The sequence below is a fragment of the Sceloporus occidentalis genome, unplaced genomic scaffold, assembly GCF_023333645.1.
Source record: "Sceloporus occidentalis isolate IW3139 unplaced genomic scaffold, rSceOcc1.0.p SCAF_3, whole genome shotgun sequence".
NCBI classification, from domain to species: Eukaryota; Metazoa; Chordata; class Lepidosauria; order Squamata; family Phrynosomatidae; genus Sceloporus; species Sceloporus occidentalis.
The window spans coordinates 17,301,370-17,328,141 of NW_028316983.1; the positions used below are offsets into that span (position 1 = coordinate 17,301,370).

The 26,772-nt window shown below is 41.9% G+C and overlaps 2 protein-coding genes across 4 annotated transcripts in view; both read right to left on the minus strand.

Moving 5' to 3' along the window:
- Positions 1-17,831, minus strand: part of LOC149315607 (putative aminopeptidase NPEPL1) — a 31,140-nt gene extending 13,309 nt beyond the window's left edge. The window contains exons 1-5 of the mRNA XM_089513732.1: positions 17,631-17,831; positions 9,795-9,980; positions 6,189-6,359; positions 1,838-1,927; positions 220-301 (exon numbers count right to left, since the gene is read on the minus strand). Of these exons, the coding sequence (XP_089369858.1) occupies positions 220-301; positions 1,838-1,927; positions 6,189-6,359; positions 9,795-9,980; positions 17,631-17,780 (679 nt within the window). The 5' untranslated portion in view covers positions 17,781-17,831. The remainder of the gene's footprint in view (positions 1-219; positions 302-1,837; positions 1,928-6,188; positions 6,360-9,794; positions 9,981-17,630) is intronic.
- Positions 17,832-21,587: 3,756 nt separating this feature from the next.
- LOC149315608 (syntaxin-16-like) overlaps positions 21,588-26,772 on the minus strand; it is a 28,727-nt gene continuing 23,542 nt past the window's right edge. For all 3 annotated transcript variants that reach the window (XM_089513734.1, XM_089513736.1, XM_089513735.1), the window contains one exon: positions 21,588-26,772. This exon is cut by the window's right edge and continues 649 nt beyond it. The gene's annotated coding sequence lies outside the window, so the exon portion shown is untranslated.

Below are 26,772 nucleotides of genomic sequence, written 5' to 3' on the forward strand. Positions count from 1 at the left end.
TGTACAAAGACCACTTATGCTCATAGGATAGGCTCTCATTCTGTCTACAGCAGCATCAGAGGGATTCTAAAGAGACATATATAGAAAGAGTGCCCAAAAAACCTTGTTGTCCTTGAGAGGGGTCCAAGACCTTGGAGTAAAACTGGATCTGGGTTAAAATCAGAAATGGATAAACAACAATTTTGCAAGGAAAAAAAATATCAATTTGGCTTGACCAACCTCCAAATCCCTTCTCTTTCAGCTCTGCATTTCGGAAAATGGTTGGAGTGATCCCTAAGTCCTTGCCAACTTTTTTAATTTCCTTCAGAGAAAGCAGGATGGAAGATACTAATGTTAAAATGACAACACATTTTATTCTAGTAAAATTCAAACTCTACAATCCAAATGACTATGCAGCAACAATTTCATGACTCTTACCTCCCCATGCAAGCAACCCTCATGAAACTCTTTATTAGAATCTTATAATGATACATATAAATATTACATACAATTAAATAAATAAAAATACATAAATAAATAGAAGCTTTCTCCACTTGAGGTATAGTGAGTGACAACTGGAGGAGAGACCTTTCCAGTATGCTGTTCCATTTATGAACTATAAGGAGCCTATCTTAGCATTTATTATGATGTAATTTGGGCACCAAATTAACACATTTCATTTCTGAAATGTGACGTCACGCACATGCTGGTCTGTGGGGAGGCGGCGCATGCATGATGCCATCATCCCATACTTTGTATGGACGGCATGTTTCCAAAATGGCGCCATCCATACGAACTAGGGCTAGGGAGCATGCGGTTGCTCTGCGCTCCCCAGCCCTAGTTTTGGCCCAAGGACAGCGCTTCTGCGCCGTCTGTATCAGGCCAATATGTTGAAGAGCAGGACAAAAATGAGGTGAATAAATTAAAAAATCTGTGCTAACTTTCATAGAATCACACATCATTCTCTTTACAGTGACAGAATCACACAGGTGACGCTTAAACTTAGAGTCTCAAAAGCAGGGAGCCCATGATTTGGCGAAGGGGGACTTATTTGCACACACAGAATTCTAAGACTGATTCTCGGATTCTTCCATGAGGTGATCATTATTGGCCAAGATCTCTACTGCACTGAATTATTTGCCTATACATAATGAAATATCTTAGAGATGAGACCCAAACCTAAACATGAAAATCATTCATGTGTTGAATGCATCTTATAATACACAAAGCCTGAAACTAATCTTATACGCACTATTTTTAATAATTTTGTGCACAGAACAAAGTCTGTGCACACTGAACCATCAGAATGCAAAGGTATCTCAGTCACCCATGTGACTAGTTCTAGTAATTGGATTTAAGCTTCAGTTTACACAGTGTATTCAGTTTAGAACATGCCCCAGAATCTTCAGCAGAAGACATAATGGTTCTTCAGCAAACTAGTTTATATGAGAAGGATGCCCTGATATTTGAATGTCACTGTCTTAGGATAATTAAATACAAACTGAGCTCCTCCTTTATTTTTATGTTAAAACATCTTCCAAGTTGCCACCAAATGGGCCTGTCAGAGACTGACCTCATGGACAGCCTGTATATCATGTACAAATTTCATGTGGGATAACAGTGAAACAGTCTAGAAAGAAAGTCCAGGATTCCTGATGATGTAGTCTTTCTGATTAATGAGGCTCATTAAAAAATGAATGAGTGACATTTAAATGACAAGTGACGTGTCAACCACCTTCCCAAGTGCTTATGACAAAATGCAAGACTTTGCCAGAAGAAAGCAAAAGTGAAAAATGGGCCATGCTTTTCAAAGAGACTGATTCCCAACAAATTGCCTTGACACAAGATAATCACCAACCTCCAGGAAGCTGTCAGTGTTCATTTCATTGCATGGAGTATCTACAATCCTAGCAGCCAACCTTACTCCTTCTGTAGCATTTTCCAGGCACTAGAAATTATACCAAAAATTAAAAAAAAAAAAAGGGGGGGGGGGAGAAAAAAAGATGAGATTTACATGTGCATGTAAGCCACTCTATGGGATTTGTTGTGTCTAACACTGTACCTGTAATACTCTGGGCACTCTGAGAATATAAGGATAACTCAAACATCATGAAAGTGCACAGATTATTTTTGAGGATTTGAGTCCTGGAATATCTAGGTCCTAATAGTTTAAGGGTTGGTCCCAGCCAATCTACTTGCACAACCTTTTCAATAGAGGATGACTGCATACACTTTCTCTTGGAAAGTTGTACCTATTGTATTTATACTCTACCTGTCCCTAATAAAATGAATCTGAGATGCACACTTCTGATCTATCTGGCCTTTTTGGTTCAAGTACAATTGCCAGTTGAGGATCATCTCAGGCCCCAAGATCTATGAGGCTTAAACCTGAAACCTAGGGATAAATCCTAAGGGTGGCATTCAGTGTTATGCATTGATTACCAACCATAGTTGTTCACAACTTGTCATTCAAGCATGCACACATACACACACAGAAAATAATTTCCTGTCTGGAAATTGAGACAGAAATCTTAGCTAAAGGAACCAGTCCAGATCAAGGTAAAATAAGCAGCTTACTTTTTCTCTCTTAGGGAGATGGGGTAAGTAAAATTTAATCTAGACTGCTTCCTTCTAGCCTGAAGGTAAATGCACATAGAGTGGTGAGTGAGCCCTGGTGCCACAATGACTGGGGAGGGAAGAAAGGGAACTGATTAAACACATAGGTTACTGCAAGCTGCTGCCTTAATAGAGTCATAGAAGGTGACTCTTTTTGAAGACAGCCAGAGAAGGCAACTTTACTACCTCTCTAGGCAATTGGTTTGACTGCAGAACCGCTCTTATTGTTAAGCAGTTTCTTCTATTATTCAATCAAAATCTACACTCCTGTAACTTCAAACCATTAAACCTGGTCCAGCCCTCTCGGGCAGCAGAGAATAGCCCTCCCTACTCCTCTCTGTGACAGCCCTTGAGGTATTTAAAGGGTATAATCATGTCACTCTTCAGTCTTCTCCTCACCAAGCTGAACATGCCCAGCTCCTTCAAGCTTTCCTCTTATGTTTCATCCTCCTTACCTTGTTGCTCTGCTCTGAATCTGCTCCAATTTGTCAATATCCTTCTTAAAATGTGGCACCCAGAACTTAATGCATTACTCTAGATGAGGTCTGACCAGCACAGAATATAGAGGAACTATTACTTCCCTTGACTTCAAATTATGCTTCTATTAATGCAGGTTAAAATAGCATTTGCTTCTGTTGTTGCAGCATCACACTGCTGACTCATGTTCAAATTATAATCAACAATAATCCCAAGATCCATTTCACATATCATACTGTTGAGCCAGGTATCCCCCATCCTACCCTGTGCATTTGATTTTTGTGGCCTAAATGGAGAATTTTGCATTTATTTCTACTGAATTTAATTTTATTAATTTCTACCTAATTTTCTAGTTTATTTACATCCTTTTTGATTTATGTTTTAATATGTTTTAGCCATCCCTCCCAGTTTTATGTCATCTGCACTTATATGATGTTAGCTATATAGGGAGTTCAGTGAAACCTAGATTCATCAGGAAAGGATAATTATAAATGATAAAATTCCAATTCATTTTTGATCACAGAGTTTCTGACAACAGAAAACAAGTGCTGGTAGCTCCTTTGGAAAAAATAACATTCCAACTCTGCCTCATGTTATACTCTAACTCATTTAAATGTTCGCATGTTGCCAATCATGTAGCACTGCTAAAGTAAACCAACTTTTTTTAAAAATGTCACCCATGTAGCTTGAAAAGGATTGTTTTAAATAACCCCACAATGAAAGGCATTCTCATCCAATTGTATTATCTATAGTATCTGCTGATTCAGCAATGTCTTTATTTAATTCCACTCTTTCTTCAACTCTTGACAGCTTTGCTCCTGTATCTGTATGCATGTCTTCCCCTATGACTAGGCCTCAGCCCTGGCTCACTCCCACTATCAGGTTCCTCCGGTCCTGCTCTCGAGCAGCCGAACGTCTTTGGAAAAAATCTAGAGAACCGGCCGATTTCATTCATTATAAATTCATCCTTCTTTCTTTTTCACGCGCTCTGTCTATGGCAAAACAGAACTATTTCAAATTGCTGATCTGCGCTAATGAGAGGCGGCCACAGCGTTGGTTCTCCTGCTTCAATACACTACTAAAACCTTCCTCACCCCCTGTCTTCTCATCATTTTCCCCCACTGACTTCGCCAACTACTTCATCACTAAAGTCACTACTATTCGATCTGAAATAGTTCCTCCCAACTTGCCCCCTACCACTAACCTCCTGGTACCTTCTACTAATAAACTCTCTGGGTTTCCCCGTTTCTCTGGATGAACTCTCTACGCTGCTAAATTCTTCCAAACCTACTACCTGCTCTCTTGATCCTATTCCCTCCCGTCTCCTAATCTCTATAGCCCCTTCTCTCCTGCCCTCGCTCCTCTATATCTTTAATCTCTCTCTCTCTATGGGTTCCTTCCCATACATGCTCTCGTTTCCCTAATTCTGAAGAAACCCTCTCTCGACCCCTCTTCTTTGTCTAGCTATCGTCCAATTTCTCTTCGTCCTTTTCTTTCTAAGGTCCTAGAATGGGTTGTTTATTCTCGCTGTATTAAGTTTCTGGAAGCCAATTCCATCCTGGACCCTTTCCAGTCTGGCTTCCTCCCACGGCACTCTACAGAGACAGCCCTCACCAAGATCTCAAACGATCTCTTGCGGGCCAAGACAAACGGCCTCTACTCTATTCTCATTCTTCTTGATTTGTCTGCAGCCTTTGATACTGTTGATCACTGTCTCCTGGTTGATTTACTTTCTGACCTTGGGTTCTCCGACTCTGCTCTCAACTGGTTTAAATCTTACTTGTCAGACAGATCTTTTTGCAGTGGTTACGGGTGGTCAGACTTCATCATCTGTTCCCCTATCTGTTGGAGTTCCCCAGGGGTCTGTCTTGGGTCCCCTTCTGTTCTCTCTATACACACTGTCCCTAGGTAAGCTCATCAGTTCTTTTGGTTTCTCCTATCATCTGTACGCTGACGACACTCAGCTATATCTCTCCACCCCTGACCTTTTGACAGGGCTTGAACAGCAAGTTTCTTCTTGTCTGACTGCCATCTCTCAGTGGATGCAGCTTCGGCGCTTGAAGCTCAACATGTCTAAGACTGAGCTTCTTGTCTTCCCACCTAAACCCACCCTTCACTATTCCTTTTCTGTTTCTGTCGACGACACTTCTATTCAACCGGTTTACCAAGCCCACAGTCTTGGCTTCATTTTTGACTCTTCTTGACATTTATTCCCCAGATCCAGGCCACCGCCAAGGCCTGTAGATTCTTTCTCCACAACATTGCCAAGATCTGTCCATTCCTCTCAGCCTCTACTGCCAAGACTCTAGTCCATGCCCTAGTGGTTTCGCAACTAGATTATTGTAACCTCCTTCTGACAGGGCTTCCTCTTTCACATCTCCATCCTTTAATCTCTGTCCAGTATTCAGCTGCCCGTATTGTCACATCCGCTCGCCGCTTTGACCATGTTTCACCTCTTTTATCCTCCCTTCATTGGCTCCCCTTCCCCTTCCACATCCGGTACAAGCTTTTATTACTGACTTTCAAAGCCCTCCATGGATTGGCCCCTCCTTACTTATCTGACCTTCTTTCTCCTTACATTCCTACTCGCACCCTCCGCTCTTGTAGTCAAGGTCTCCTGTCACAGTGTAGGACTACCACTGCCCCCTCCCGAATTTGTCCCTTCTCGCTTGCTGCCCCTTACTCCTGGAACCTTCTTCCCCCACATGCACACCTCATCACTTCTCTACCCAGTTTCAAAACTGAGTTAAAGACTATATTGTTTAGAGAAGCATTCCCAGAGGCTAGCCCCTCTCTGACCCAGAAAGCCTCCTTTTAACCATTAAGAAGCCAAGCACTTCCTCCAGTCCATCTGCCTTGGTCCAGGCCTTGGAGGTGGAGAACCACTGGACCTGATCCCATTCCCCACCACCACTCCCTTCTCTTTTTGTGTCGTGTCTTCTTAGATTGTAAGCCTGAGGGCAGGGAACTGTCTAACTAAAAGATTGTATGTACAGCGCTGTGTAAAATTACAGCGCTTTATAAATAAAGGTTAATAATAATAATAATAATAATAATAATAATAATATCTAACTTGTTCTATTGCAACGGCCAGTGGAGAGAAAACAGCAGCTTACTTTAAGCGTTTCCAACTCTACTGGCCCATTGTTCTGACCAACCAGGAAAAATTCCACTACTACAGTTTTCTTCTCTGTGCGTCTAGATGCACTAGAACGCCGTGTGAACAGCGGGAAAGCCCTGGCAATGGCACAGGCTGAGGCAAAGACCTCTGAGCGCTCACAGACCATCTGAAATGGAAGCAGAAAAACAGAGGGTTATACACAAGCTTAAGACAGAGGGTGAAAATGTGCATTGAGATAGAGATATTTTAAGAAGACTACTCAGGGATTTACGATATAGTAACAACCAGTGTGGTGTAGTGGTTTGAGTGCTGGACTACATCTCTGGAGGTCAGGGTTCAATTCCCAACTTGGCGATGAAACCCATTAGGTTACCTTGGACAAATCACATGCTCTCAGACTTGAAGGAAGGCAATGGCAACCCTCCTCTGAACAAATCTTGCCAAGAAAATCCATGACAGGTTCATCTTAGGGTTGCCATAAGTCAAAAACTATATGAAGGGACTCAACAACAACAACAGTGGAAGGGAACAAGACTGGCCCTAGCATTAGGTAGTGCAGATGTTAACTGGTGTGGAGGATGGAGCGATATGTGGTACAGTCTACCGGCTAGGCTAAAAAAAAATTAAACCTCTCCTCCAGAAGTGTGAGCTTCAATTTTGAGAAGTCTCAGTAAGAATGGCTAACGGCCAACATATTTTGGAAGAGGGAAGTCCAAAATATGTAGAGGTCCAAATGCTGAGGGTCACTGTTCTATACAGTGGGCCCTCCCCTTACACGGTGATCCGTTCTGGATCCCTTCGCGTAAGGGGAATTCCGCATGTTCTGGAACCCCATTAGAAGTAATGGGGCTTGCGCAGTTTTTCCTTTTTCCAGGGTGTGCGAGGGACTTTTCCGGCGCAGTTTTCAGCATATGCTGAAAGCTACATATGCCACAGCCGCGTAAAACGTGGGCGCACTGTACAAGATACCTTGCATGCACTAAACTAGCCTACCACCATGAAATGAGATGGTAGTCGTTGACCCAGTCACCAGCTGCAAATCTAGTTGACATCCCGCCTCTGGTATCAAAATACGTTGGGGCAGCTCTGGGAGGAAGAGCTCCATTTCTGCCTCTTTGACTCCAATACAACTCCAGCTAAAATGGGAAAGCTAAGGGGGAAATTAAATTTGTAAAGGTTTTTAAAAGGAGAGGATGTATTTTCTGTCTCTGGACCTACCACATCACAAATTAACATAAAATGGATATGCAAAGGGATCTTGTAGCATATGTGAGACTAACTGGGTGAAAGATGTTGTAGCATTAGATTACGTAGACTTGGACGACTAGATAAAGAAGTACATCTAGTCTAAGGCTGCAACTGCACTGCTGAAATAATCCAGGGTTGACACTGCTTTAACTGCCATGGCATAAGGCTATGGAATTCTAGGAACTGCAGTTTGCTGTGGTACCAGAGCTGAAGGCAGACAGAGAAGGCTGAATACCTCACAAAACTACAATTCCAAGAATTCCATAGCATTCAGCCATGGCAATTAAATTGGTGTCAAACTGGATTATTTCTGCAATGCGGACGCAACCTACAAAAGCTTATGCTACAACTTATTTCACACAATTAGTCTCAAAGGTGCTACAAGATTCTTTTGCATAATATTCCAGACTAACACAGCTATGTCTCTGAATTTTGCTATCATAAAAACAGTTTAAGATAGCAAAACAGGTGAAAGCCAAGCAGCTATTCATCTCATACACTACTTTTTGGTGATGATCAAGAAAAGTTTACTTAGGGTTTCCACAGACCGGCATAAAGAGCTGGTGTGGGGACAGAGTGGGGGTGTGGTGACTGCATGCCAGCCACACAGACACCTGCCCATATGGTGGATGGCATCACAACGTGTCTTTGGTGCAGCACTTACATGCACTGCGCTGAAGCAGCAAAAAGCCACGGCAACAGCTAGGACCTAGCCACGGAAATGCCGGATCAGGACTGCAGTGTGTTGTTGCCGCAGCCCCAATCCGTTGACGAAAGAGGCGACTGCAGGCCGACCCTTAGACAATAATTACAAACTGAATTTCCTTTTTGAAATTTGTATGTTTTGTTGTAAATGGAGCTATTACCATATATACTCATGTATAAGTCAAGAAATTTAGGTTAAAAAATGACCCAAAAAACCTGGGTCAATTTATACACAGGTCAATATGGTCCACAGGGGAAAGCCCATCTGGGGATAGGCTGGGAAGGGTGATTGATCGCCCTGCAGCTTCTCCCCAACTGGGCTGCGGGGGAAAGCCCCGCTGGGAGACACTGGGAAGGGTGATCGATTGCCCTGCAGCCTCTCCCCTGCCAGGCTGCATCCTTATGTCTGACCACTGACTTATCAACAAGTCATATAACAATCCACAATTTTGGCCCCCAAATTTGACCATGTATGAGGTCAACTTATAGTGAAGTATATATGGTAAGTCCTGAACTGTAAGGAACCTCTTTGGTTTTGCTAAATTATGATGAGGAATGAAAAAACAATAAAAATAGAAGAAATTAGTAAACCAGCATAGATAGATAGATAGATAGATAGATAGATAGATAGATAGATAGATAGACAGACAGATCCATGTGTGCGTGTGTATGTATAGTCTTCTCTAGTTTTCCATCATAAACATAAAGCACTAATTCCTACAACATGAACTGAGAAAAAGAAACCAAGACCAAGAATTGCCCAATCAATTCCTATAGTGATACACAAAAGTCTTGCTGTTACATTATTTTTACAAATAATTTGAAGAGAGGGGAAAATATATGAATACCTTGAGAGGATGGAAAATTATATTGTTTCAGGGTGCAATGGGAACCTTCATGTCACAGTTCTTCTATAAGGAGTAGTGGAGCCAAGGTTCACAGGGTCTGCATCCTAGCATTTTTTTATTAGCAGGAACATTATGCCAACTTATGGTAACTCTATCATGGGGTTTTCTTGGTAAGTTTCTTCAAAGTGAATTTGTCATGCCATCCTCTGAGGCTAAGAGAATGTAATTTGCTCAGTGGGTTTCCATGGCCCTGGCCTCCAGAGTCGTAGTCCAACACTCAAACCACTACACCGTGCTGGCTCTCCAATCCCAGTCCAGTAAATAAAAGTTCACAGCACCCAAAATTATTTTGGCACTTGAGCAGGGTGATCAGATATCCTACTTTTCCTGGAAATGCCTTATAAAAATGTCCAGGAGACATTTTACGGTATCATATCCTCCTTTGCAGTTATGACATTTGCTCACCCTGCACTTGAGGCATCTCATAAGCACCTTACCCTACCTCTTGCACAATACAATACAATAAAATAAAAATACAACCACCACTAATTAAATAACTAGCAATTTTGCTGGCCTTTCATGACATCCTCAAACTTGCTTCCTCTTTCAGTTGCTTCACCCTGCCTAATTCAAGGGCCGGCTCTGGGCTTGGGACAGCTCATATCAATTTTAGAATTTGCCTTGAGAGGGAGAGAATAGCCTTCAATTCAGAAGTTGTCTTACAAATTAAAAAAAATCTGAGTCCTTTTTCATTTCAAATGGATTTTAAATTTTTAATTTCTCCCACCACCTTCACTTACAAGGATACACCTGTTGGTCCCGCCTGGGAGACAGTTTCGGATGAGACGGGTGAGAAACTGAGCAGCCGATGGGCTGTTGTGTCTGGTGACGCGGGAAGGTAAAGCTGCAACAGTGGCATAATTCAGATAGAGAGGGCAGCTGTCAGTCGGATTGGGGTTCAGAGCGCTTAATGCAGCTTGCCAGACCTGAGAACAAAACAAAGCACAGAAGATTAAAGGCCTCTGATAAGAAAGCACTTCACCTATCATTGTTTCTCAAGCATACTCCTTTGGCTTAGTATGTGCCTCTCTACAGTACAATAGAAAGAGCAGCAGCACTGCTGGGTTAACATGAACCCACAACATATGAGGACTGCATCCGCACAGCAGAAATAATTTTGTTTGACACTACTTTAACTGCCATGGCACAATGCCACAGAATTCTGGGAAGTGTAGCTTGTTGCAGCACCTCTGCACTTTCCAGTATTCCACAGCACTGAGCCATGGCAGTTAAAGTGGTGTCAAACAGGATTATTTCTGCTGTGCAAATGCAACCAAGCAAAGACTTTGTTATGCACCCTTTCTCTCAAACTTTGAAAATTGGCATAAATGCAATCATGGGGCATTGCCAGAGTACAAATTCCTCCCATGCTGCCTGCAGCACAGTGTTTGGAAACATTTCGGGACTACAAACCCCAGAATCCTACCAGCCAGCATGCCCCACACTTAGCACAGCTGTATGACTCTGGGGGTGCATCTACACTGTTAAATAATGCAGTTGGACACCACTTTAAGTGCTCCATCCCATGGAATCCTGGGCTCTGCAGATTCACAAAGTCTTTAGCCTCCTCTGCCAAAGGGTGCTGGTGCCTCACAAAACTATAGATGCAGGATTCTGTGAGATGGAGTCATGACAGTTAAACTAGTGTCAAACTGCACTATTTCTATGGTGTGCATGCACCATAGGAGTGGCACTCCAGAAAAGTACAATTTTCCAAGCTCTACTGTACTGTGTTACCCCAATATCATAGGAAGGATTGGAGCTGCAATGACTTCCACATTGCTAGGCTAACAGGAGTATTAATATTCTCAGATGTTTTAGTCATATACCTAAAAATTAATTCAGACAATAGTTGACCAAGGCTGCTGCCACAATGCAAAATTAATTCAGTCTGACATCACTTGAACTGTCATGGTGCCATCCTAGGGAATCCTGGGATCTGTAGTTTGTTGTGGTACCAGAGCATTTTGACAAAGAAGTATAATATATAATAATATAATAATATAGATTTATTTGCATCCCGCCCAATTACAGGAATCCTGGTGGCTAACAACAGTAAAAAAGATACAATACAAAAATTACAGTAAGATACAAATTAACCCCTTCCCAATCCCCTGACCAATACAAAACAACAAAAACAATAAACAATATAAATAAGGTAGCAATCAAACAAAAAGCATAAACATTACAATCAAATAGCGTTCATAAATAATCCCTGTCCCAGTCCCAAAACGCAAATTCAAATCAAAACAATATTATACGAATTAAGTGCAAAACATAACATAATACCCGGGGAAAAATATACGAATACAATATATCATAATCCAAATATCTCACAAAATGACAAATCATAGCATTAAGCCATGGCCAAGGCTGGGGAGTAGTGGTGATTTGGGGGTTACTCCTTGTCCTACTCTGGAGTAAGATATTTTTTCTTCATGCTACTCATACTCCTATGCCTATCATACTCCTCAATAAAAAATATTTCGTCATTGCCACATGACTCATCAGGCTACTTTTTGGAATTCTGATTATATGGTAAATGATCATTTCACATGTCTGTAAATGCCTCTCTTTGCCTCTCAGTCCCTGCCGAACAGCAATATAATAAAATTGTTTTTTGGTGTTTGCATGTACAATATAATAATATAATAACAGGAACAAGGAGTAAAAATATATATTGTTGCTCCTTATTCCTATTCCTACTTCTGTAAAAATCCAGGGGTTTGTGGTTTGGTGAGCCTCTGGCTAAGAATTCTAAATGTCCAAAATCCCAGGATTCCATAGGATGTTAGCATGGAAGTTAAAGTGGAATCATAGTACATAGAGTTAAAGGGCCCCTGGAGATGTTGAACCTGGGACCTTCAGCATGCAAAACACAAGTTCTAGCACCATATTGGGGCTTTCCATATGTTATCTATTAGAAACTTTCATTACTACTACTACTACTACAACAACTAATAATAATAATAATTCATTGCTATAAGAGTATAGTTACTTAAAGTATACTTAAAAGAAACATACACAAACAAAAATAAGAACAACAACAACAATAATAATTCATTGGTATCCTGCCTTTAATCCAAATATGTACATATTGAAAGAACTACAGAAGCATTAAAAGTATTTCCCCCCAAAAAACCTATTACACAATTCATGGAGTTAAGGGCTGGAAACCATGTCCTATGAGGAACGACTTAGGGAGCTGGGGATGTTTAGCCTGGAGAAGAGACGGTTAAGAGGTGATATGATAGCCCTGTTTAAACACTTGAAGGGATGTCATATTGAGGAGGGAGCAAGCTTATTTTCTGCTGCTCCAGAGACTAGGACCTGGAGCAATGGATGCAAGCTACAGCAAAAGAGATTCCACCTCAACATTAGGAGGAACTTTCTGACAGTAAGGGCTGTTGGACAGAGGAACAAACTCCTTTGGTGTGTAGTGGAGTCTCCTTCTTTGGAGGTCTTTAAACAGAGGCTGCATGGCCATCTGTCGGGGATGCTTTGATTGTGATTTCCTGCATGGCAAGGGGTTGGACTGGATGGCCCTTGCGGTCTCTTCCAACACTATGATTCTAAAAATATTAAAATACATTAAAAGACTGTATACCAACCTTAAAAACAGAACCGAACACAGCATTAAAAGCTCAACCCTAGTTCATTGGTAAAAGCCTGATGGCACAGAAAGGTTTGGAGCTACTGTCAGGAGAAGAGCAAGGACGGGGCCTCTCTAGGGAAGGATTACATGATTACATGGGGACCAGAGCAAATTATTGCTCAGCTGAATGCTTGTCGTTATTCAGCTCAACAGAAAACATGAATCTGATAAACATTATCACACTGGTGTGCTACTCAGAGAGCCAGGCTCCTTCTTGAGTATCCACACAGTAGAGACCAGTTGTTGTCACTGCTATGTGCCTTCAAGTAATTTCCAACATATGGCCACCCTATCATGGGGTTTTCTTGGAAAATTTCATGAGGGGGTTCGCTGTTGCCATCCTTTGAGGCTGAGAGAGCATGGCTTGCCCAAAGTCACTCAGGGGTTATACAGACCAGCTTGAAGCGCTGGTGTGGCGTTTGTACGACGCATGCCCCAGCGCTGCTCCCAAGCTGGCATCACAAAGCCCACCCAACGGGCGGCATCACAGTGCTCCTTTGGTGTGGCATTTTTAGGATGCACACTGAAAGGAGTGCCAGAAAGTGCTGCTGCTGCAGCAAGAACACCTCTTTGCCTGCTTTAAAAGGAGTGGCATTTTGCCATTTCTTTTAGAGCTGGCAAAGCGCTGGATTGGGGCTGCAGCGCACGGTTGCCGCAGCCCCAATCTGGCGCTAAAAGGGGGGTGCAGAGCAGCTTCTTTGGGGCAGTCTGCTTTGCCCCTTGTGGGATTTCATGGCCGAGCCAGGATTTGAACCCTGGTCTCTAGAGTCACAGTCCAGTGCTCAGACCACTACATCAGATTGGTCCAGTGCCAACAGCTTGAATTGTGAGGCTACTGTCAGCAATGCCTGCTGGACCAAGCATTGTGGGCTTGTGCCCTGTTACTGAGTCTATAAAGTGCCATTTTAAACTGTAACATAAAGGTCTCCATGGGGAAACAAAAATGCCTAATGTTCCACCATGTGAGGTTACACTGATGGCCTTATGGGAAATTTAAAATGGCAGCAAATAACTGTTCACTGTTGCCATCAGGTAAACCTAAAGGAAGGCCTGCTAACCGGGCAGAGTGCTTCAGGAAGGCCATTGTTGCAGGTACCCTAAAACTGTCTACCTGTTGGTCTATTTACCTGCGTAGCAGAATCACGCACAACAGACTTCTGTATGTGCCTTCAAGTCACCTGTTGACTTATGGTAACCCCATGAATTTCATAGGGATATCTTAGGTAAGGAATACTCAGAGGTGGTTTTCCTAGTTTCTTCCTCTTAAATATAACAAGCTTTTTCCTCGACCAGAAGTGGGTCATCTGTGGCTCTCTGGATATTAGGGTTGCCAGAATGAAAACTAGAGACAGCTCCAGTACTGTTAATGGTTGTGTAGAAGAAGGAATTGCATGGCAAGAAACATCTGCTGAAATTCCCTCTTCTACACAAACATTCAAACTAAGGTACAAAAACTAGCTCCAGTGTTCATTCTGGCAACCCTGCTGATATATGTTTTAGTATGTGATCAATTTCTTCTTGGACTCCAGTACAGAATCTTTCAATTTCTTCTTCTTTTGCCTCTGTAGTTGGAGCATAAACTTGGATTAAAGTTACATTGTTTTCCTAATTTCCCATTCACTTCCGAGATGAACACCCTACTGGCCTGTTGTATCATTAGCCACAGTGCTACTCACAGTTGTGTTCTGCTCTACCCAAGTAGTTCACTGAGTGCCATCCAGCCTGGGAGGCTCATCTTCTGGCACAATTTTCTGTTTCATTTTGGATTCTTTAATCATCAGGTTTTCATGGTAAAATACATAAAAAGGGGTTTACTTCTGCACAGCAGAATCACAGAATCTGAGTTGGAAGTGACAACAGTCCAGACCCCTGCCATGCAGGAACACAGCATCAAAGCACCCCCATCCTGCCATTCAGCTTCTGTTTAAAAACTTTAAAAGAAGGAGACTTCGCTACTCTCCGAGGGAGTGTGTTCCACTGTCAAACAGCTTTTACTGTCAGGGCGTTCCTCCTAACATTGAGGTGGAATCTCTTTTCCTGTAGTTTGCAAGCATTGCTCCAGATCCTATTCTCTGAAGCTGCAGAAATATTTGAAGGGATGTCATCCTCAACATGACATCCCTTCAAATATTTAAATAGGGCTATCATATCATATCACCTCTTAACCTTCTCTTCTCCAGGCTAAACATACCCACCTTCCTAAGTCTCTCCTCATAGTGCTTGATTTCCAGACCCTTCAACATTTTGGTCACCCTCCTTTGGATACATTCCAGTTTGTCTACATCCTTTTTGAATTGTGGTGGCCAGAACTGGACACAGTATCCCAGTACTAATAAGTGTTAGCTATGGTGCCAATGCCACTGTAGCAGTGTCAGCCCTCCACCACTGTTGCTGCCCACTTTGGGACACAGGAAACCCTGTCAAAAGCACTGATGCCGTCAACATCACTTCTTGCCACACAGGGGCATGCATTCTCATCGCCACGGAAACTTTCTGAACATGTGAAAACACACATTAGTCAGCAACACTTGCATGTCAGTCTTGTCACTCACACTCTGAAATTCGGCACATATGATATATTAAGTCCAATCATTAAACAGATCAACATTTGTGCCCCAGGCACTGGCTCCCTTGGCAATGAAAATCACTGCAAAATTTTTATTATGAATATCTATAAAACAAATCTGAACACCTAACTAGTCAGAGGTTGTGACACTAGACGCCTTACCTGTAAATCTAATTTACCTCATAGGAATTTACCCCTAAACAGATATACAACAGATTTGGCTATAATCTTTAGCACGCTTACAATTTTGTGCATGTTTCCCATTAAACTCAATAGGACTTATGTCTGAGAAAACATGGGCAAGATGGATTGTATGGCTAGTAACCCAGAATGATTGGATTTACCCAATGATTTACCCTTTTCTTCAATGAGCTCAGGGTATCATACATGGCTCTCCTCTTCCCTACTTGTGTCCTTACAACAACCTTTGGAGGTAGGATATACTGAAAAGTAGCAACTGATCCTTGTCCAAGCCTTCTTGCTCTCCACTGACTCTGCTTAGGTCCTGTAAATTCATACCTATGACCTCCTTAATTGAGTCCATCCATTTAACCTGTGGTCTTCCTCCCTTTCTACTTCCCCCCACCTTTCCCAGCATCACGGTCTTTCCCAATGAATTGTGCCTTCTCACAATGTGGCCAAAGTGTGACAACCTTGGTTTTGTCATCTTCACTTCCAGGGAGAGTCCTGAGTTGATCAAGGATCCACTTGTTCATCTTCTTAGCCATCCATGGTATCCTCTGCACTGGAGATTGTGGAGAACCAGGCTCACATCTCAAGTGAGTTTATTTTCTTCTTATCCTTTTTTCACTGCCCAGCTCTCACATCTCCACATGGAAATGGGGAATAGAATGGCTTGGAGGATTCTAACTTTAGTTGTGTATCTTCACTCTTCAGCATTATTGTCTTTTCTAATCAGTCGTGCCTTCTCTTGATGTGCCCAAAGTAAGACAGCTTCAACGCGATCATCTTGGCTTCCAGGCATATTTCAGGCTTGACCTGCTCTAGGACCCATTTGGTTGTCTTTTTGCTGTCCATGGTATCTTCCACACTCTTCTCCAGCACCACATTTTTCTTATCCACATTATTAACCGTCCAGCTCTGGCGTCCGTACATGGCAATAGGGAATGCAATGGTTTATATGATTCTAACTTTTGTGCTCAGTTGTGTAACTTTACTCTCTAAGATCTTTTCTAGTTCTTTCATAGCTGCCCTCCCCACTCCTAGTTTTATTCTGAGTTAATTTTCTTCCTATCCACTTTCTTCACTGTCTAGCCCTTGCATCTGTACATGGTGATGGGGAAACCCATGGCTTGGACCATGCTCACTTTAGTGCTCAGTTGTATATCTTTATTCTTTACCCTCTTTTGTCTCTTTCTGCAACCTCTCCTAGCGTTATTGTCTTTTCTAATGAATTGTGTCTTCCCATAATGTGGTCAAAGTAGGACAGCCTTAACTTGGCCTTCTTGGCTTCTAGTTTTCAAGGCTTGATCTCTTCAGGGGCCCACTTGTTCATCTTCTTGGCTGTCCATGGTATCCTTCGCACTCAGCACCACATCTGAAACAAATTGATTTCTTCCTACTGGCTTTCTTCGCTGTCCAGCTCTCACATAGTACATAGCCATGGGGAAAATAATGGCTTGGGCCATCTTCACTTTAGTGCTCAGGTGGATATCTTTACTCTTTAGGATCTTGTTTAGTTCTTCCAAAGCTTTCTTCACTGTGTAAATTTACAGTGCTATATAAATAAAGCTTAATAATAATAATAATAATAATAATAATAAGAGAGAGAGAGAGAGAGAGACATTTGTAGACTGCAGGGCTTCCTAGGGACCCAAATGCAACCGGTCTGTAGGACAAATGTGCCCAAAATGTAGGACCTTGAAGAAGAAAAATGTCAGACATGACAAAAGAAAAGCTCAAAACACTGACAGAAAATGTCAATCCGTTCTCAACATGGAGGGCTTTTGGGAATGCCTCCTGGGCTGCATCTACACTGCAGCATTAATCCGGTTTCAGACCACTTTAACTGCCCTGGCTCCATGCTCTGGAACTGTGGGCATTGCAGTGGATTGTGAATCTGCGATGCCCAGATTTCCAGAGCGCGGAGCCAGGGCAGTTAAAGCAGTCTCAAACCGGATTAATGTTGCAGTGTGGATGCAGACTGCAATGCAAGGCTGGTCCTGGAAAAGGAGGGCTTTTGCTCAGCCTGACCCAAATGAAACCCCAGAATTGGGGGGTGGATGGTCTCCATCCGCAATAGAAGTATATTAACGGGGGCAGCTGGATCCTGTCTCCAGAGGCTGTCTTCTCCCTTTCTCTGGGTCCTCCCCAGGCAGCCCAGCCTGGCCTTACCTCCTCGGTGACCCTGGGCTCCATCTTGCTGCGGAGCTGGGCCCAGGGCACCCGGTGCAAATTCTGCACCCGGCCCAGGACCAGGAGAGGGCGGCTCTGGGGGTCCTCCTGGCCGGCGCTGGCCTGGAACTCCAGCTCCACGTTCGCCATCTTCCTCTCTCCTCCTCCTGCTGCTGCTGCTGCCCTCGGCGGCTCCTCCTCCTCCTCCTCCTTCCCTCCCTGTCCCTGGGCCGGGCTGCGGAAGGGAGGCCCCATGGCACCACGCAGGACGCCTCTGCACTGCGCAGTTAACCCGCTTTCATACCGCTTTAACTTTCAAACCCAGCTAGTCGAATGTGGGGGGCATCCAGCCGTGGCACAGTGGCTTCACAGCAACCCCACTGCAATGCTGCAATGCCCAGATTTCCAGAGCATGCGAATTCCAGGGGAACTAAAGCGGTTTCAACCCGGATTATTACTGCAGTGTGGATGCAGACTGCACAATGCAAGGCATGTCCTGGGAAAGGAGGACCTTCTGCTCAGCCTGCCCTAGGCTCTGAACCAGGCTCAGGGGGATATTGGGGGGGGGGGGTTGGTTTAGATTAATAATAATAACAATAATAATTTATACCCCACTCTTCAGCCAAAAGGCTATCAATTTAGCATTTTATATTTAAAAATTTTTGTATTTGTAATTTTATATTTTTATTATTTTCATTGTACAATTTTAATTGTGTTTTGTGTGTGTGTGTGTGTGTGTGTGTGTGTGTGTTAGCCGCCTTGGGTCCCACTTTGGGAGAAAGGCGGGGTAAAAATAAAACAAATGAGCCTCAGTGGGTGACCCAGGGCCCAGTCACACTCTCTCAGCCTCAGAGGAAGGCCATGGCAAACTGTTAAGGGCAGGCTATGCTCCCAAACGCACTGCAGAAAGTAAAGCAAACCACTTTGAGACCGCTTTAGCTGCCCTGGCTCAATGCGAGGGAAATCTGGGGCCTGTAGTTTTGTGAGACATTGAGCCTTCTTCTCTGGTGTGACAATAAACTGCAGTTCCCAGGATTCCCTAGCACTGAGCCAGGGCGGTTAAAGTGGACTCAAACTGGGATTATTCCCTCACAGCGTGTTTTGGACCTAAATCCAATGTTGCCATAGTGATTCGTCAAGGACTCTGGAGACCGGGGTTCGAATCCTGGCACGGCCATGTGAACCCACTGGGTGACCTTGTGCCAAGTCACACTCTCTCAGCCTCAGAGGATGGCAATGGCAAACCCCTTCTCTGAAGAAACCTTGCTGAGAAAACCCCATGATAGACTTGGCTAGATTTTGGGGTGCAAATCCCAGGATTCCATAGGAGGCAGCCATAGCAGTAAAAGTGGAATAATAGCGCTATAAGAGCGTAATGTGATAAAACACACCTTCGCTCTCCATGCACCTCCCCCATCGATACAACACCATACAACAGAATCCTTAGTCGTGTTTCTTTTTTGTCGTAATGTTACTCTTTGATCATAATTCTTGTATTACTGAATGTAATGGCAATAGTTGTGACATAAGACAACAATTATAAAATTATGAAACTATATCTTTAACTTACAATATCGTGCGCACAGTCTAAATGCATTTACATATTCACTTATCCCTCCATATTTGCAGCTTTGATATTTGCGGATTTGATTATTCATGGATTTGATTAATATGTTCTCTCTAGGAATCTCTAGGTCCTCCAGTGTAACTCTATGGTCAACTTTAACTAGAAGTTTCACTGAAAGACCTAGAGATTCCTAGAGAAAACGCTACATTAGGCAATTGCAGCTCCTCAAGTGCTATTCTGTGGTCAGTGTCTGTCGAACGTTGACCACAGAGTTGCACTGGAGGACCTAGAGATTCCTAGAGAGGTGTCCTCTCGGGTAAAAACATGGTATTTTTGTTATCTGTGTTTCTTCCATATTCACAGGGGTCTTGTATCCCTAACCCTAGCGAATAAGGAGGGAATATGGAGACCACTGTAAATGTGGAAAAACCACAAATAAAAATAAACATTATTTTTACGTGAGGGAACCCCTCTCTAGGAATTTCCAGGTCCTCCAGTGCATCTCTATGGTAAACATCTGCCAGAAGTTGATCATAGAGTCATGCTGGAGGACCTACAAAGGCCTAGAGAAGGAACTTCTAGGTCAGTGATGGTGAACCTTTTGCAGACCAAGTGCCCAAACTGCAACCCAAACCCCACTTATTTATTGCAAAGTGCCATGTCCCTCCGGCTTTCTAGTAATGAACTCTGGCAAACTCTGTGCTGGGGCGACAGCATGCGGGCCCACAGAGAAGGCTCTGAGTGCCACCTCTGTCACGCGTGCCATAGGTTTGCCACCACTGCACAACTCTATGGTTAACTTTGGGCAGAGCTGCGCTGGAGGACCTAGGGATTCCTAAAGAGAACGTATCAATCAAAACCGCAAATCATCACATCTGCAAAAGTCAAAGCTGCAAATGTAGGGGGCAAAGTGTACCTCGTTTCATTTGGTCGAAGGGAAATTTTTTTGCAAAATGTGATGTTTTTAAAAGAATTTTTGAAATTATTTTCTTATAATTTAAATTATAAAATATCTCCTTTCTCCTCCCACTGAGCCTCGCCCTACTTGAAGCATCTCTTCAGCATTTTTAAAGAGGCGCAGGCGAATGTTTCTGCCCAAAGGAGCAGTGGTCACCTCCCCTTGGGCTGTCAACCTGGTGTGATTTGAACCCAATGCACCCCCTTAGCAACACCACAGAACAACAACAACAAAGTAAAATGTGGGCTGGACAATGCAACTGGATTTGTAATTGGTTGACTGGCGGGTGCTCAGCAATGGCTCCTCTTCATCCTGGAAAGAAGTGACCAGTTGGGTACCATAGAGGTCTGTCCTGGGCCCAGTGTTATTCCACATTTTTATCAAAAACTTGAACGATGGACTAGATGCAGTGATTTTAAAACTTTGGTCCTCCATGTGTTTTGGACTTCAGCTCCCAAAAGCCCATGCTAGTTTGGTCAACGGCCAAGAATTCTGGGAGCTAAATTCCAAAACATCTGGAGAACTAAAATATGGGAATTACTGGACTAGAGGTTGACTGAACATAATACCATTTCAAATGGGACAGTACCATTTCCCCTCCTTCCTCATATCTCCAGTTTGTTCTGTAGTTTTAATAAAAATGTCAATTTTGTCCCATTTTCAAGAAAAATGGCCTGTTATGTTGCGAAAATAGTTTTAAGATCCCTGTTTGAAATTGTGGTTGTCAAAGAACGAAAAACAAACCAACCCCAAAACCCAAAATTGTGTCATGTTTTACATGACAGATGTTTTATAATAAGGTGTTGAAACACCGAAATTTGCTGCATGATTATTTCCTTGGAGAAATATTCATGGGACAATCATGGTGAGATACAGTCCCCCCCATGTCTCCTAACATTTTTGCATGAGATCTGTCAATATGTTCCTGTAATAAAACTTTTTTATTATCTTACTTTTTCATGAATATGGAATATGACATAACCCCATCCCATTTTTGCCATCCTAATGTCCTGCCTATGCTTGACCCCTTTACTTATTGGGAATCATTTTGTTTCTCTGTATTCTGTTCTGACGGTGGCTTCTTGTCCTGAGCAGAAGTTCTGCATCAAGACTCTCAGATGTTGTGGCACCCCCATTCCTCTAAGCTTTAGTCCTCCTCGTGTTTTGGACTTCAGCTCCCAGAAGCCCCAGCCAACTTGGTCTACAGTCAGGAATTCTGGGACCTTAAATCCAAAAATCCAGAGGACCAAAGTTTGGGAACCAGTGTAAGTTTAAGAGCAAGCCATAGCTTTTTGTGATCTATTCAGTTGAAGGCTTTGCCTGATGAAGAAGCCGGTGGAGCTTCGAAAGCTTGCAACATGTACTTTTTTGCATTTAGGTTAGCTTCTGCCAATGAAAGAACTTAAATCTAAATTGATTTAAATACAACATAACATTTAACAATTGTAGTTTTAATGATTGATTCATACATTAGAAATTGTTCACAGAAATGGAAAAAAATATACTGTACATAGGTAGGACATGAGATCCCTTATGTTACATACAGCATAGGTTCAGTTTATAAATCATAAATCCATATATACAATGAAGCAATGCAAAAATTATTGGCCATGAAGGATGTATCCTCATTAATTTGTGTTATCCATCACAGAGCTGATTTTTCATTTTGCACCCAAAAAGCATACCATGTATTCTCATTTTTAAAACTAAGGGTTCTATGGCAACAACGTCCATTGCCTTAAATAGTAGTGAACACACTGTAGGTGTGAAGTTTGTGTTGGGAAATGTTCCATGTATACTTGTTTTTGTGCAGCATTCCTAACACTTTTGGCATGTTCATCTTCCATGGTGTTTCACAATTGAAATGTTCTTCATTAAATTGACTATGAGAGAGGGAGCATCAATCTCTCACAAAAACATATCCTAGTGAATCAGACAAAATGCCAAATATGTTTAAGAATCAAGGATTTTAAAAGCTTGTTGTCTACTTCATCTTTTGTCAAGAGAGATTACACTTACTGAGACTAAGGTGAAGGTTTTCATATTTTCAGCTTATCTGTAAGGCAGTATGTGAAGCTTATACAGCAGAGGGTCAGTGGTATCCATGTAGGTTTTTATGTGGTTTTGAACCCTTTACAACTCTGAGCTACATAAATATACAAAGTGCCCCTCCCTCTATATAGGGCTGAAGAGATGGACCACTGGAAATGCTGACACAACAAACACATTTCCCCTTGTCTTGTGTGTTGTGCATCTTCAAGTTGGTTCCGACTTACACTGACCCTAAGGCAAATATATCAAAGGGTTTTCTTGGCAAGATTTGTTCAGAGGTTTGCCATCATCTTTCTGAGGTTGAGAACATAGCCAAGTGGGAATTGAACCCTGGTCTCCAGAACTGTAGTTCAATAGTCCAATACTCAAACTATTACACCATACTCAGATGACTAAAATCACATGAGGGTAACAAATAACACTTAGGACTAGAGTAATCTGTAGACAGCCAGCATGGTGTAGGGGTTTCAACATTGGACTACAACTCTGGAGACCAGGGGTCAGTTCCCTGTTCAGCCATGGAAACTCACTGGATGATGTTAAGTGAGTCACTCACTCTCAGCCCCAGAAAATCCTATGACAGCTTCACTTAAGAGTCACCATAAGTCAGAGTCAACGTGAAGGAACAGAACCACCTTTGTCTACCCTGTATTATTAGGCTGTCTTCAAGTATTACAGCAATGGTTTCACTGGGTAGTCAGACAAGTAATTCTCAGCCTTACTTTTCCATTTATGAATAGAAAAATATTGAAAAGGAAATTAATAGTCACTGGAGTTCTTCAGTATTCAAAATTCTGAGAGGTTTTACCTATGAAGAGCAATATTGCTGTATAAATGAATACATCAAAGAAATTCATGAAACATTACTGAGATTTAAAGAAAAGCTCCCATAAAAGTTAACAATGCCTCCATTATACAAAGGTGCATAGTGACTAGCACAGCGCTATCAGGTATGATGGCTGTTATCATGTCTCTGTTAATTCATTTGTTAATCTTTGACTTCACTCTGGTTTTACTGATCTTTCCTACCTAATCTCAACTCTAAAGCCATTTGGCTGTGCAAATGTACAGCACTAAGAATATAACTGTAATGTAAAAAAATGAAGAGTAGTGGATAATCTCTCAACAGTTCATATAAATAATTTTAAATAAACATTTTCCCCCCTTTCCAAATGGCAACAACCTTACATGGAACTATGATGGAAGAACAAAAGGGTTCTCAAGCTACAAACCCTTTTGGAATGTACATATCTTACATTAGCCATTAGAAATTAAGATTGTTCTAATCAAGTTAATGGTTCTTAAAGCAGTTCTGGATTTATGTTAGCCTTTAAAAAACACACACACCACTCAGTGCTTATAAATGGGTATGCACAATATACAGAGTCTCAGAAACAGCAGTATTGTAAAGCTGTGCTGCAAACTATCAGAAGAGGGATATAATTCTTGTGTGCCACAGAGATGCTTGCATGGAGTTTGCATGAAAACAAATACCATCTCTGCTCTTTGAATTTTGCTGCTGATGATTATGTTTGACTGATTTTTCCTTAGCATTAGAATAGCCTTCTTCCTATCTCCATCTTCAAACCTTGCTCCCTCTATAAGCACCTTTAAGGAGTGCTGTGTGTAATCTATTATTACCTGATGTGAAGTCGAAGGCTTTCATGGCCGGCACCCATATTTATTTGTGGGTTTTTCAGGCTATGTGGCCATATTCTAGAAGACTTTATTCCTGATGTTTCGCCAGCATCTGTGGCTGGCATCTTCAGAGAAACATTAGGAGTAAACTCTTCTAGAACATGGCCACATATCCCGAAAAACACACAAAAAACTATTATTATTTTCGTTTTGTCTTCACTGTCAAACTTTAGACTGTAGGGTGCTTGGATCAGAGGCCTGCTTCTTCATGCAATAAAGCACGTGCAGGAAGCATGTGGCCTTGCAGATGTCATCTGATTACCAACTCCTATCTTTCTCCCTGATCAGTGCGACTTAGGCCTGCTGGGGAAGTGCAGTCCAACAATATCTTTAAGGTCACAATATTTCCAACCCTGCTGGTAAACCACTATACATCCCGACGGTTCTGTATAAATAAGTAAGGTTACCAACACAGGCATAATTTAGACACTCATTGCGTTCTATCACACTTTATTTTTTTATTTCCCTTGAAAGTGTCAATTTTTTAAAAATAAAGAACGAATTTTAACATCAGCACAAGAGAGAGTTTTAAAATGGAAACAAAACAGAAAACCATGATTATTTGACTTTAATTCTTTCTTTTACCATGTGTTACATTGTTCATGATTTAGGTTTAATTGTCTCCAAAATGATTAGCTAGGCCATACCAATTCATCTTGCACTCACAGTACTGAAGCTCTTCCTACAAACATAAAACTAGCTGCCAAGGAAAATGGTTCTAGTGTAGCCTTCAGCATAATCACTAGAGTGCTCAGATTCAGGTCTGAGATCCAGATCATCAGTGGGCAGATTTCAGGCTCACATTTTGTTTGTTTTTACTAGAAACAAGATCTACCAAACAGAGCCAGGTGCAAAACATTGGCTTGTGGAAGGAGCTGGTGCAGAGAAAAACAGCAGAAGTAAGGAAAAGAGTGCCTCTGAGCACATGCTTAGCCCAAGAATACATACTCTGCCCAAAAATACATTAATGCTTAGCCAAAGAATATAAGCTCAGAGTCCTTTCATACAAAAGTCAATTTCTGGAGTTTCCAAGTTTCCTCCATCTTAGCAACATAATAAAGACAATTCACATGTACCTTTCCAGCTATTGTTTTATTGCTGCTATTAAACACTGGGCATCAAAAAACATTTTGTTGATTTACCACAAACCATCCAGAGACTCATCAACAGACCCCGACATAGACAAACTGCAACCCTCCAAACACTGTTGGAAAGCAACTTCCATCAGCCCTTGACACTGCAGATAATAATGAGGAATGCTGAAAGTTGTAGTCCAACAATATCTGGACGAATCCACCGTACTCACTCCTGAACTAAACCAACCTTTCAGAGATTAATTATAACATTGTACCTAGGTGCTGTGGACTACATATATGCTGATATATATAGAGAGAGTTATATGAATGATGGAAGATGTCACAACATGGTCTAGTCAAACTTCCTGTGCTTCCCCAATCTATGTAGTTCACCAACATTTGCAAATATGACAGTCAAAGAACAGCACCAGTTCCATCATGTTAACAAAATTCTGTACCCCTTGAATCTCTCCCCTGCTTGCAGCAAAGATACAATAGTCCAAGGACAAGTGCAACAACATCCAGATGTAGAGACAACAACACCTTCCCCATGGGCATGCAAATAGTCACTTGTTCCCACGGTACTTAAAGCCAAAGGTGGAGTCATACCCAGAATGTTTTGAAAGACATCAAAGACAGGACAGCAGAGTATCATCCATCAGTGACATTCTTTCATGGAGACCTAGCTCCACAACTAGGATCAATCTTACAGAGCAGAGCTCAGAAAACTACATTTGGACAACAACATCCAGAATCACCAGCAGGCATGGTACCTGCAGTTGCAGTCTAAGAAACAGCCTTCTCAAGCTCTAGACTACTGTTCTAAAGAAAGTATGAATGCTGCAAAGAGATGGATGAGTGAGGGAATGCTGTGAGAGAACGCACAGACATTACATGTTATTACATTAACGATGGGCTGAAAGACAAGGCAGCTGCAAAACACTGGTAAACTGTTCCAGTAATTCACAACAGAAAGAGATGCAACAGAAAAAGCTTTAATTGAATTATACAATATGGAATGTGTGTGTGTATTTGTAAAGATTAAGTAAGGCCCCTAATATTGCAGAGCATTTTAAAGATCCAGTTAAACTGCTAGTATTTTACAACTAAAAATGATTCATCTGCAGAGTCAACTGCTACATTAATGGAACCAAGGGATCATGATATACAGAAACCAGTAGTACAGCACTTCATCACAGCCGAACAGTATGCCATGTTTCTCCTGAGCTCTCCTTGTACTGAAATAGTTAAAACATAAACAGTTTGTCTATCTAAACATGATTTGGATAAACATATCAGTGTATTTATTTCACCCTGTTTAAGCAACATGTGTGGATACCACCATGCCTTTACTAGTTCAGTATTTATGAACAGAGGATGAAATATGCCACAATTTTTTATATAATAACAGACACAGACCGTTTGGGGCAGGAGGAGAGATGAGGAAGAACAAAGAATTTCCTTTCAACCCTGGACTTAATATCTGTTTAAAAATACATGCAGTAGAAAAACAGCGTGTGATCACTTTAGGAGTAAGGTGCTAAGGGAGGAGGCAGGACAGCACATTCCTAATTACTTAAAGCTTAGGAAATAATTCTAAATGTATAGCACTGATTATGGTTGAGAGTTACATTCACATTTCCTAGATACCACTGTAGAAGGGGCAAAACAGCAATGATATGAAGCCACAAAATGGGAGTTATCTGCAGCTTTTAAATAAAAAACACACATGGAGGTTTAATTTGAATCTGCTTACATTAACATTAAATCTAGGTGAAAACGAGATGAAAT